The sequence below is a fragment of the Medicago sativa genome, chromosome 7, assembly GCF_051527215.1.
Source record: "Medicago sativa cultivar Bolivia chromosome 7, Bolivia_mono, whole genome shotgun sequence".
Classification (NCBI taxonomy): Eukaryota; Viridiplantae; Streptophyta; class Magnoliopsida; order Fabales; family Fabaceae; genus Medicago; species Medicago sativa.
Genome location: NC_140755.1, coordinates 78,618,790 through 78,630,145, shown reverse-complemented (window position 1 = coordinate 78,630,145; position 11,356 = coordinate 78,618,790). Strand labels below are relative to the sequence as shown.

General features: G+C 35.1%; 3 protein-coding genes and 1 long non-coding RNA gene across 4 annotated transcripts; 3 read left to right on the top strand and 1 right to left on the bottom strand.

Annotated features, from left to right (window-relative positions):
• Positions 1 to 907: 907 nt before the first annotated feature.
• LOC146908871 (UDP-arabinopyranose mutase) lies at positions 908 to 3,837 on the top strand. The gene is made up of 3 exons (XM_085730900.1): positions 908 to 1,027; positions 2,075 to 2,204; positions 2,297 to 3,837. Exons 1-3 carry the CDS (start codon positions 914 to 916, stop codon positions 2,314 to 2,316), a joined length of 264 nt encoding a protein of 87 aa, XP_085587026.1. The 5' UTR covers positions 908 to 913; the 3' UTR covers positions 2,317 to 3,837.
• Positions 2,429 to 3,837, top strand: RGP5 (Alpha-1,4-glucan-protein synthase family protein). The gene has a single exon (XM_085730898.1). It carries the CDS (start codon positions 2,429 to 2,431, stop codon positions 3,470 to 3,472), a length of 1,044 nt encoding a protein of 347 aa, XP_085587024.1. The 3' UTR covers positions 3,473 to 3,837.
• A 2,731-nt stretch (positions 3,838 to 6,568) lies between these two features.
• LOC146908869 (uncharacterized) lies at positions 6,569 to 7,918 on the top strand. Its single transcript, XM_085725520.1, has 3 exons — positions 6,569 to 7,020; positions 7,109 to 7,240; positions 7,337 to 7,918. The coding sequence occupies exons 1-3, from the start codon at positions 6,829 to 6,831 to the stop codon at positions 7,682 to 7,684; spliced, it is 672 nt and encodes a 223-aa protein (XP_085581646.1). The 5' UTR covers positions 6,569 to 6,828; the 3' UTR covers positions 7,685 to 7,918.
• A 530-nt stretch (positions 7,919 to 8,448) lies between these two features.
• Positions 8,449 to 10,980, bottom strand: LOC146908868 (uncharacterized). Its single transcript, XR_015018461.1, has 2 exons — positions 10,463 to 10,980; positions 8,449 to 8,712 (listed from the first exon to the last, which is right to left on the bottom strand). It is a non-coding gene; the product is annotated as an uncharacterized LOC146908868 (long non-coding RNA).
• Between the last annotated feature and the right edge of the window lie 376 nt (positions 10,981 to 11,356).

Genomic DNA, 11,356 nt, shown 5'->3' with positions numbered 1-11,356 from the left:
TATCTTATATAATCTATGGTACTACTCCCTCCGTCCCTGTATATAACCACCCATTTGATTTTATATTTGTCCCTAAATGTAACCTCCTTTTCAAATTACTAGATGCATTTATTATTTTTTCCTAAACATGCCCCTAATTAGTACTACTAACTTGTCTTGAAATATGTAAAGTCAAATTTAATACACATACAAACATAGGACAATTTAGTAATATTAACACACAAAATAAACTCATTAATTACACTAACAACTTTTCTTTAAGAAATGCGAAAAAGACAAAGGGGGGTTGGAGTATTATGTTGGCACATGCATGCAGGGTTCAGCGTGTGAAGAGGAAAAAGTGGAACAAAATTTTATCGGTTTAATCATTTATCTTTATTTTTTGTGTTTCTTTTCATAAACAAAAATAATCAATAATTTAATGTTTTTACCTCCCTAATTCTAATTGATTTTGTGTTGACAAATGGTTAGCTTAATTTGAAAAGAAGAAATAGAGGACGGAAAGAACACAGAGATTGATGGATCTTGTTCCCTCCACGAATTCTTTAATAATCTGAGAAGGAGAGAGAAAATAGGTAGAATTACTACTCCCTCCGTCTCTAAATAATAGTCGTTTAAGGTTTATGCACGGGTATTAAGGAAATGATTAATTGTGTTGATTTTGATGGTAAAATTAGTATCATTTACTAAAACACCCTTATTAATTGTAGTTAGTGGAGTAGTTAAGTTGGATGAAATTCAATAAATAAGGGTATAATAATGGAAAAAAATAATAAATGCTGCATTGGTATTCTAAAGTGACAATTATTTTGAGAAAAAGAAAAAATGGTAAAGAGACAATTATTGTGAGACGGAGGGAGTATTCAATTTGTTGTTTATATAAACAGGATTAGTCTTGTAATCGAATGAATGAATGAAAACACCGCCATCATTACTTTCTCTCACCATTGACTCAGCCGTCCTTAATCTCTCCGACATCTCCGATCTCTCTCTCATCCCTGATCACATTCTTCTAGATCTCTTCCTGGTATTCTTTTTATTCTCTCCTCTCTCTCTCTCTCTCTCTCTCTCTCTCTCTCAAATTTCATTCGTAGTTACTACTAGCTAATAAGGTTACCCTTTCTCAATTTTTCTTTATTTTTTTCAATTTTATTTATGCCCTTTTGTTTTTTTTGTTGATATAGTAGTGTATAGATCTATGATTATAAACAATGCCTGTGACCTTATCCATATTATATAATCATAAGTAAAGTAATGTTGTTTGCTTCTTTAGGGTTAATAATCTGTTACAATTATTCTTGTAGTATGGTTATAAGTATTTATGTCTTGTTTAAATTGATTTGTCTTTAGATGAATTTGTTGGTTGTGTTCTGTGAAGCACAAACACAACACTGACACGTCAACACCTGTAATAATTTGAGAAAATGAAGTAATTGTACGTAATTGCGTGTGTTGACACACCTTTGATTTGAGGTGTTAGTGCTAGAGGTTGTGTACAAGGTTTGTGTTTTTTCATATTGTGAAAGTTGTTGTCAAATGTGGCTGATGTGCCCTTAATTGCGTGCACATTGTGGCTGCAGAAACATGAAGTTGCAGTCTAGATTGTAGTTGGATCATTTAGGACACACAAAATATCTGAGAACAACTAAGACTTGGGTCACACAAGATATCGAACTATACTCATTTATCTTTTTTATGGGGTTGAATTGATAGTTATGTGGTGCCATCATTTTCTTATTTGGGAGGGCTCAGAATCAGATTTTTCTGTACCTTGTTCTTTTTCTATTGGGCTATCAAATATTAAATTTTGTTTTTTTGCTTTGCCCCAGATGCTGTAAAGATTTGACCTTATCTGATTAAATAAGTATGGCCTGTTGACAATTTTTCAGCAGCCATAGAATTTGGCCTTGTCAGGATTTTGATTCATAATTTGGATTTGATATATTGTAGATCTGGTTTCAATCCTTTTGTTGTCTATAATTAAGTTATAGCACTTTCGTTTTATGCTAAAGTTTCTTCTTTTGGTAGTTTTCATTCAGCCTCCTCATCGCATTTCTTAATTTTCCATGTGCAGAGAATATTGAAAGCTGGAAAGCTGACTGAAAAAGTTCTGAAACTGTTTATAGCAACTGGTAATGAGGAAGTAATTGCACTTGTTCAAGCACTGAATATCCGACATATTGTGACCCCTGTTCTTCCTACCAGTGAGTTATTTTAAAATTTTATCATGTATTTATGGTAGTTATTCTTGTAGTGACAAACATTTGTTTTCTGATATTTGTAAATTATTATACAGGATGTTCTGAGAAATTCTAAGATAATATTGAAGCTATCGCAAGACGTTTGGATCCAACTCAACAGGGTTAAATTAAGGCGGCCAATCGAGACTTTTGGTTTGTGAAATAATCTGTATTGTATACCTCACAAGATGTCTCAAGTAATTATCAACGACAACGAAGTTGACATTGTGATCGGCGCGCTGCACTCTGACCTCACTCCTTTTATGAATGAATGGAAGTCAATTTTCTCCCGTTTCCACCTGATAATAGTCAAAGATCCTGCCCTCAAGGAAGAACTCCAAATTCCCGAAGGATTTAGTGCAGATGTCTATACAAACTCTGAAATTGAGCGAGTGGTGGGTTCCTCCACTTCTATTCGCTTCTCTGGTTACGCTTGTAGATATTTTGGCTTTCTAGTTTCAAAGAAGAAGTATGTTGTCTGTATTGATGATGATTGTGTTCCAGCAAAAGATGACGCGGGGAATGTAGTAGATGCTGTGGCTCAGCATATTGTGAACCTCAAGACCCCTGCCACACCTTTCTTCTTTAATACACTATATGATCCATTCCGTAAGGGTGCTGATTTTGTTCGCGGCTACCCATTTAGCCTCCGAAGTGGGGTTGATTGTGCTCTGTCGTGTGGACTGTGGCTCAATCTGGCAGACCTAGATGCGCCAACACAGGCTCTCAAGCCAACACAGAGGAATTCAAGATACGTGGATGCAGTTCTGACCGTTCCTACGAGAGCCATGTTGCCAGTGAGTGGAATCAACATTGCCTTTAACCGAGAATTAGTTGGCCCAGCATTGGTCCCAGCTTTGGTGTTGGCAGGAGAAGGAAAACTCAGGTGGGAAACTGTGGAAGATATATGGTGTGGATTGTGTGTGAAAATTGTATGCGACCACCTAAGCCTCGGTGTGAAAAGTGGGTTGCCGTATGTTTGGAGAAATGAAAGAGGCAATGCCATAGACAGCTTGAAGAAAGAATGGGAAGGGGTGAAATTGATGGAGGATGTTGTTCCTTTCTTTCAGTCTGTAAAGTTGCCACAATCAGCTACGACGCCAGAGGACTGCGTGGTCGAGATGGCCAAATCAGTGAAGGAACAACTTGGGAAGGTCGATCCTATGTTTTCGAAAGCCGCTGATGCCATGGCAGAGTGGGTTAAGCTCTGGAAGTCAGTTGGATCTGCCTGAAGCTCGTGAACTAATAGTTGGCATGGTCTGGAGTTGTTTCATCCTCCATTAGGATTTGTAGGAGTGAGTGCATGTTTAGATTGGTGATGTGTTTGGCAAAATCATTGTGGGACCGTGATTTTTGCGGAAGCTTTAAAGTATAGCTTTTGTCAAAATCGTGATACCCACTGTGATTCTCTCAAACTCATTGTGAATCCAAACATGCACCCTGGTTATTGCCCTAATGGCTTATATATTTCGTAATTTTTATTTAAACTAAGTGACGTCTACTTTATTTGTACTCTACTAAGATTACTTGCGTGACTGAGTTAGATTGAAGGAAAGAATAAAATAGTACTTATTTGGTTTTGTGACAGTTGAATAAATGTTGTCTTGCTTTACCATTTGGTATTTGAATAAAATTCCAAGGTCTTGCTAATGCTGATGGTGTAGCTCAGCTTCGCATGCTTGTAAATGGTGTCAATTGCATGTAATTTTGGATATGTTCCATTTTTTCGTTTATCTTGGGGGCATGAAAATTAACCTATTGGAAAAAGGGTCATGTTATCCAGTGTCCTGGCGACACTGGTTAAGGAAGTTAAAAGGGAAAGTTTTAAATTAAAAATGTCATTTTTTATATTTTTATGATCTTGAATGCACAAGTTCCAAGGTAACATTACTACATTTGGCTTCCTTAACCAGTGCGCGGGGGCATTGGTTAACATTTTCCTTGAAAAAATTATTCTAAACCTTTGATTTATTAATTTTTTATTTATACTCTCCCAAAGTCATGTGACTTTTCCCGCCCAAAAGTCACACAATCCGGATCCGTTGTCCCAAACGTAATTATGACTTGTTCAGATCAGACAAATTTTTCTCTGAATAGTATTCCTCGGAGAAGTAGCTTCTAGACTGCGTGCCTCATACTGCCAGATGTCCCCCTATTATTTATTTCCCTTATGGTGGTACTTAGTCATTGATACTCCCTCCGTCCCTCAATGTAAACCCTCTTTGTTTTTTTCACATTTCTTAAGAAAAGTTGTCAGTGTAATTAATGTGTCTGTTTTGTGTGTTAATATTACCAAATTATCCTTTGTTTGTATGTGTATTAAATTTGACTTTTCATATTTCAAGACAAGTTAGTAGTATTAATTAGGGGTATGTTTAGGAAAAATAAAATAAATGCATCTCGTAATTTGAAAAGGGGTTTACATTTAGGGACAAAAATAAAGTCAAATGAGTGCTTAGATATAGGGACGGAGGGAGTAAATTATAACGAAAGCATTAAAATAAAGTACTTTATTTTTCTGCATACTCGATTTTTGTAAATTCGTTGTTTAAATTACTTTATTTTCCCCAAACTAACTCACCAGGGGAGGTGTTTAGAATAGCTTGTTTAAGACTCTAGATTTCTATGAAAAATTATGAATAATGCCACCACAACCAGCTTTTGCATTCAAGCCCCAAAAGCAAAGGAGTTGAGAAGTTAAAGATACTTAATACCTGTCAAAGCAAAAATTAACAATAATTGACAGACTAACATTTGCCATTAAAAAAAGAGGCATGCTAAAAAGTATCATAAGATCATTGTTTAAAGAATATAAAAATAAATTTTAGCTTAAAAATTCAAGTCAAACATATGTCGAAGTCATTTTCTATGCAAAATTAATTTACATTATTTTCCATGCAAAAATTGTTTCTTTTCGATTCTTAAATAATGCCCTTAGAGGCTTAAAGCACTTGTAAGCTCTAAATTTTGACTCAATTTTTATACCATTTGAACAAACAAAAAAAAAATCAAAATAATCCAAAAAAGGAAAAGAAAACAAGGAGTTTGTGTGGGATTGAAAATGACACAAAGGAGTTTTAATTTTAAGAAGTATAATAAAATTTAGTGAAATTTCATTTGAATGAGCAAAATATCCTTAGCAAAGTCACCTCTCGATTTTTTTTTTTACGGATTTTTTAATTGAGTTTTCCTGCTCTAATCCTTCAAGATAATTTACATAAAAATTCAAGAGGGTAGAAAATATATCTTGCACATCTACATCAGTAAGAATATGCACACCAAAAGTTAAAATTTCTCAAGAATTTTCTTGTTGATTTGAATTTAAACTGCTCAATAAAATTTGAAAGTTTTATAAAAAGTTAATTGTAGAAAATATTTTCCCAAAAATTTAATAGGCTATCATCGTTTTATGTGGAGCATTTGGCATCACTTCAATAACAAGATATATGAAATATTATATAAAAGAGACAACTAGCCAAGTGGTGAATAGAGGAATACATCTTTTTGGAAGAGTGGAAGGTGGCGCAACAATTTCGTATGAACCAACAAGTTTCTGTTCCTAAGTCTAACTTTGTTGATAGGGGGATTTAACCATCTCAAGGTCCGAGGTTACATAACTCAATTTGTTTGAACTAAAAAAAAGTTGTAGGTCTTGGATTCAAACTTGAAATAAGAAGTTAAATATTAATCAAACAAGCTGATTATTAACATTTGTCATTAAAAAGAAATCATATCAAGGTCGTTCAAATGTAATATCGTATGAATTAGAATTTTCATTTGAGAGGATAATAATAATTTTGTTCTTGTCAAAATAGGATAATTCTCCTCTTTACTCCATTGAACAAGGGAAAACTTGTGGATTGTTTATAGCATTATAATGGGTGCTCGGTCTTCGCATAGAACATGCGACTTTGAGATGGATTCGAAAATTGTGGTGAATAAGTTCCATAGTCGCAAGGAAGATTTTTCCGAGCTAGCTAGGTGCTATTTAAGTATTTCATATGACTGTAGAGCTTTCTTTTCTTTCTTTCTAAAACTCATGAGTTGAGTATATTATGAGACAAGTCAATGAGTTTTTTAAGGATAGTCATATTTTTAACCAATATCCATATTTTCATTAATATTCTCAGTTGTGTTGTGATATTATTATTAATGAAATGCTATGAGCATCATTTCGTAAAAATAAATAAAAATCGATGAGTTTTTCCTCTCAACCAATTATCTCTAGCTACGCATAGATTGTACATCTGATCACTTGTCCTAGCATACCATATATTCCTTCTATTTTTGGTAATTGTCCCCTATTAAATTGAACACCAATATATGATATTTGTGCATAGTCACGTCATCATCAAGAAAAAATATATTGATCACTCGTTCATTTTTCCGAAAAAAGATGTAGCTTATTTACCTGTGGTATTCCCTTAACAAACAGCTAAATTATCTTATCCTATAATAATGGGTCCTAAATGAGTGCGTTGACACTATTATGTATCTCTCTTTTTTCTACCACTAGTGAGCGTGAATTACTCTTGACACGCAAACAAACCGTGCAAGATCACTATATATACACTACACATACAATGTGATGAACAATGCAATAAAATCATACACAATTTTCCCAACAGAGAATTTAAGAAATCTAAATAAGAATTCAACAATGGCATCATTTACCGTTGTCACCTCCCTCTCAAAATTTGGCTCTGCTGCAGCAACTATTGCTAGGGCTCGTCCTTGGAACTCTAGGGTCTTTGCAGCAGCTTCCCCAAGACTTATCCAAGTAAATAATTGTTCACATTCCTGGTTGTAATGTGTGTGTGATTATTCACTAATTTATATTCTCATAATGTATTGTGATGAATATGTAGGTTCCAACATCACATAATGAAGATGGTTCAATAACCACTGATGGAATCAAACAAGGAGCAGGAGTCAGTGAAACAGTGAGCAACAGTTTGAACGAATCGGCACATGAAAAGGCTTATTCCACTGGACACCATGTAATGTAACTCGATCATGACCATATTATTAATTATGGGATCACATTTTCTTTTAGGTGATACTAATTAATTGCTTATTTGTATTGAATTAATCAGGTTGCTAACCAAACAAAAGACACGGCTAATAAGGCATCCGCGGCAACACAAAACATAGCAGAGAAAGCAAAGCAGACAATGCAAGAAGCATGGGATTCAACTAAGAACAAAGCCAGTAATGCTGCTGACAGTGTAAAACAGACTTGTGCAGATGGAAAGGCAGAGGTAGAGGCAAAGGCAGATAGGGCTGCTGAGAGTGTAAAACAGACTTGCGCAGATGGAAAGGCAGAGGCAGAGGCAAGGGCAGATAGTGTTTCTGATAAGGTTGCTGAAAAAACTAAACAATCAGCTGATTATGTCAAAGATAATGCTGAGGCAGTGAGGAGGAACATGAACAAAAAGAATTGATTCAAAACACACCATTTTATTGTATATGCTAATTATGTTTTTGTTTTTGGTTTTTTATATTTTCATTTTGTAATTGATAAGGCACAAAATGTATATGGAGAAGATGCATATTTCTTCCCAGTGCCATAGATGTGAAACAATGTCATTTTGTTTCATATGTTAATAAATTTTTGAGCATTTCTTGTTCCATCGATTATTTGAATATTTGAGTAATGACACCGTTTGCACTTATAAGATTTTTCATCATTTTTACATATTAATATTTTAAGTGTTTTATGAGGTGCTCTAAAGTCTAAACCACCGATCTATATTTTAAGTGGTTTGATTATTGACAAAAGAAGTTTTAAAAAGTGAAGGATGCAAAAAAAACTAGAAAAGAGATCAAGTTTCAAATCTTGAATTATGTGTTGTTGTTGTTGTTGTTGTTGTTATTATTATTATTATTATTATTATTATTATTATTATTATTATTATTATTATTATTATTATTATTATTATTATTATTATTATTATTATTATTATTATTTTTTTTTTTTTTTTTTTTTTTTAAATAGAGTAGAGAATGTTTTTTACAAAAATAAACAATATCCATTCATTTAAGTTGGATAAAGTATACCGATATAACACAAATTCAAAGTTATTAAAAACAAAAATGATGAATTTGCCAACAAGGTCATATCATCTATGTTAATAAGACCCAATCTTTCGAGGTGAATCAAATAAGCACCTCAATAAGACTAGAAATAAAAAACGTACAAAGACAGATAATGTAACACCCATACTAGACGTATCTAGAAAGTCTAGCATGTGCGTTAGATTAGTACTGGATACATTAAAATTTACAACAAAACAACTACGAATGAATATATATGTATACAACCAAATGCGTTCGTACATAATAATACAACTCAACTTTTCTAAAGTATAAAGAATGCGTCCTTGCATAACCATCTCATCCTGCAGCGGTACGAACGAACACTTGTCGCATCATCCATTCGGCTACTAGCTTGCTAATCCAACCTGTTTATCTGAAACAAATAAGGATTGGGATGAGACATAATGTCTCAGTGAGTTCCCCTAAATCCTAGGCTATAGGTAACCTCAGGGGAAACCTACGGTCACCACGTGTCTAAAATACAACCTGACGGTTGATTATACATGTGTAGGGACTTGCATACTTAGACGGTCGTGCATACTAGGGCCGTCGTAGTCTTATCTCACTTGTTATAGGCTTCACTTCCTATACGTGTCATGGCGGTCAAGGGGAATCTAAAACCGCAATGCCAAGAATACGCTCTACGTATCGAGGCCTAAGCATACTATAATCATGACACAATTCTAAACCGGAAGATTAGGGAAAACCTAAGATCGTCATCGGTGTATCTTTCTCTATTCTTGCTCTATGCATAACTATGTTGTATCTAAAAACATATTCTATCTTGCTATCATGCTAGTTTTGACGATCTACGTCTATGTTTTACTATTCTTGACGATCTACGTCAAGGCTCTACTAATTCTTGACGATCTACGTCAAGGCTCTATGACATAACATAAATATATCTAATAAATATGCATAGTCAAGTTCATTCATAAAGTTAGCGTTTAACAAACAATTATTATCTGAGTTCATTTTACGGAAAGCCTCGAGTGGAGTAACCCCGAGCGCAATCCCTATCTATCCGATGGAAACCTATCTAAGGTATAACCAACGGCACTCCTGCAGTGACGTGCGGGATCCTTACGGCTAACCCCATTTCACCTAATGGAAACCTCTTGAACCAACCTAGTGTGGACACAAGAGACACGACCACTACATCTTACTTACTAAGTGACATGCGGGTTCCTTACGGCTAACCCCGTTTCACCTAATGGAAACCTCTTGAGCCAACCTAGTGTGGACACAAGAGACATGGCACCTTAACTTTAAAGTCTTGGTCTATATATATACATGAGTATTAAATCTATGCTAGCTATCTCTTTTACCTCGGATGCCTATACGATCCAACTAGAGGTAAACTATATGCTTGTTTAACTTGCTATGTGAAGAGATGTCTAATCAATTCACGTCTTGCCATACTCGTATGGCTCTCTAGTTTCTATGCGAAGAGAATACTCTATATCTCTTCGCCTCAGTCAAGCATACCACTCATGCCTAGCATTCTATTCTTTACTAACTATTCTAGTTCTTGACAAGCTATGTCAAGGCTCTATTTTCATCCCATGCCTAGTTCTTTGCTACCCGAGTAACTCGGCTAAACTCTCTTGAATCACTCTTGCCATTCATGTTAAGATTGCCATGATTTTCATTTCAAGAATCATTTGATGTTATGTGCATTGCTTAGATGTTATTTTGGGGTTAAATAGTTGTAAAACATCGAAAGAAAAGCTTCGGAATGCACCACAGACCCTGAACTGGGCCAACAGGCCAAAGCAAGTTGGCCAAGTCCAGAGAGCTGCGCTAATAGCTCAGCTGGGGCGTGGCTCATCCTGTCAATTTCGCTATTAGCGTAGATTTCGCTAATAGCGTAGCTCTTCGGGTCTGTGGTACCAAATTTCCAGTTTTGACCCAAAACTTGTTCAGTTTGATCCTGCAATGCACCATAATCATCCAGCAACATGTATATACATTTATAAACATATTTCATGGCAATTTAACATCTAATCTACAAGAATTTATCAAAAGAGTATTAGGGTTCTAATCCCCTCATAAACATGAATCAATCCTTTAAACATGGAATTGCACAACCCAAAGGGTGGTAATCTATCTATGGAACTCACCTAACATGATCCTTGCAATTTCCAAGCATCAACCCTTTGCTTCATGCTTGATCTATAGCCCTTTCCTCCAAACCTTGCTTTAATCTCTTCCTCCACTTGTTTCTTGGTTGCTAAGCTATCCAAACCATACTTGATCATGTTTTCAAGGAAGATTGGATGTCTTGGAGAGGAGAGGGAGGCGAAATTCTAGAGAGAAGGAGGAGAGAAATATTTTCCCAAAAACCTAGAGAGAGAAAGTGAAGTGGGAAATGAAGAAAAATGGCCCTTGTGGCCTTATATAGTCACTTGCGACATTTTACCACTTTGCCCTTCGCCTTAGTCGTGTTTACCTGACACTGACACATAAGCCCATGCTTGACTGATATTTCATAAAAACATCTTCCGTCGTACTTGACATTCTATAACACTTAATCTCTGATATCTAGCTCATACCTGACTTATGCCATTAATAGACATTTCCATGATCATTTGTCCTCTGACGCGTCTAATGGGTAATATTCCGTTACTGTTAAGCGGGATATTACAGGTAATTAAAACAACAACGTTGTGCTATCAATGAAAGATGACCTAATCTTAAAAAAAAAAACTACAAACAAATCAATCGAAGAGTGGATGTGATGAACGAGTTTATCCTCAGTGAATCTTCTTTATTTGTCTAATCATACTATGTAGTTTAGTTTGTTGTATGGTTTTTCGAAGTTTAGTTTGTTGTGTGGTTTTTCGAGAGAAGGTAAGGGCTTCTACGCATATTGTTTGGTTGGCTACTGTTTCGGCTATTTGGAGAGAAAGAAATTTCCGTTATTTTCAGCAAAAGGATGAAATATTGGCCAAGTTGCTTGATAGAGTGAAGGTTTAGCCTTTTGGGTGGATGAAAGCAAGAAATTAGACTTAAAT

Coding starts and splice junctions, on each gene's coding strand:
- LOC146908871 (XM_085730900.1), top strand. CDS start 914: ATGAAAACACCGCCATCATTACTTTCTCTCACCATTGACTCAGCCGTC. Junction 1,028..2,074: donor TTCTTCTAGATCTCTTCCTG/GTATTCTTTTTA, acceptor TTCCATGTGCAG/AGAATATTGAAAGCTGGAAA. Junction 2,205..2,296: donor GACCCCTGTTCTTCCTACCA/GTGAGTTATTTT, acceptor ATTATTATACAG/GATGTTCTGAGAAATTCTAA.
- RGP5 (XM_085730898.1), top strand. CDS start 2,429: ATGTCTCAAGTAATTATCAACGACAACGAAGTTGACATTGTGATCGGC.
- LOC146908869 (XM_085725520.1), top strand. CDS start 6,829: ATGAACAATGCAATAAAATCATACACAATTTTCCCAACAGAGAATTTA. Junction 7,021..7,108: donor CTTCCCCAAGACTTATCCAA/GTAAATAATTGT, acceptor ATGAATATGTAG/GTTCCAACATCACATAATGA. Junction 7,241..7,336: donor CTTATTCCACTGGACACCAT/GTAATGTAACTC, acceptor TGAATTAATCAG/GTTGCTAACCAAACAAAAGA.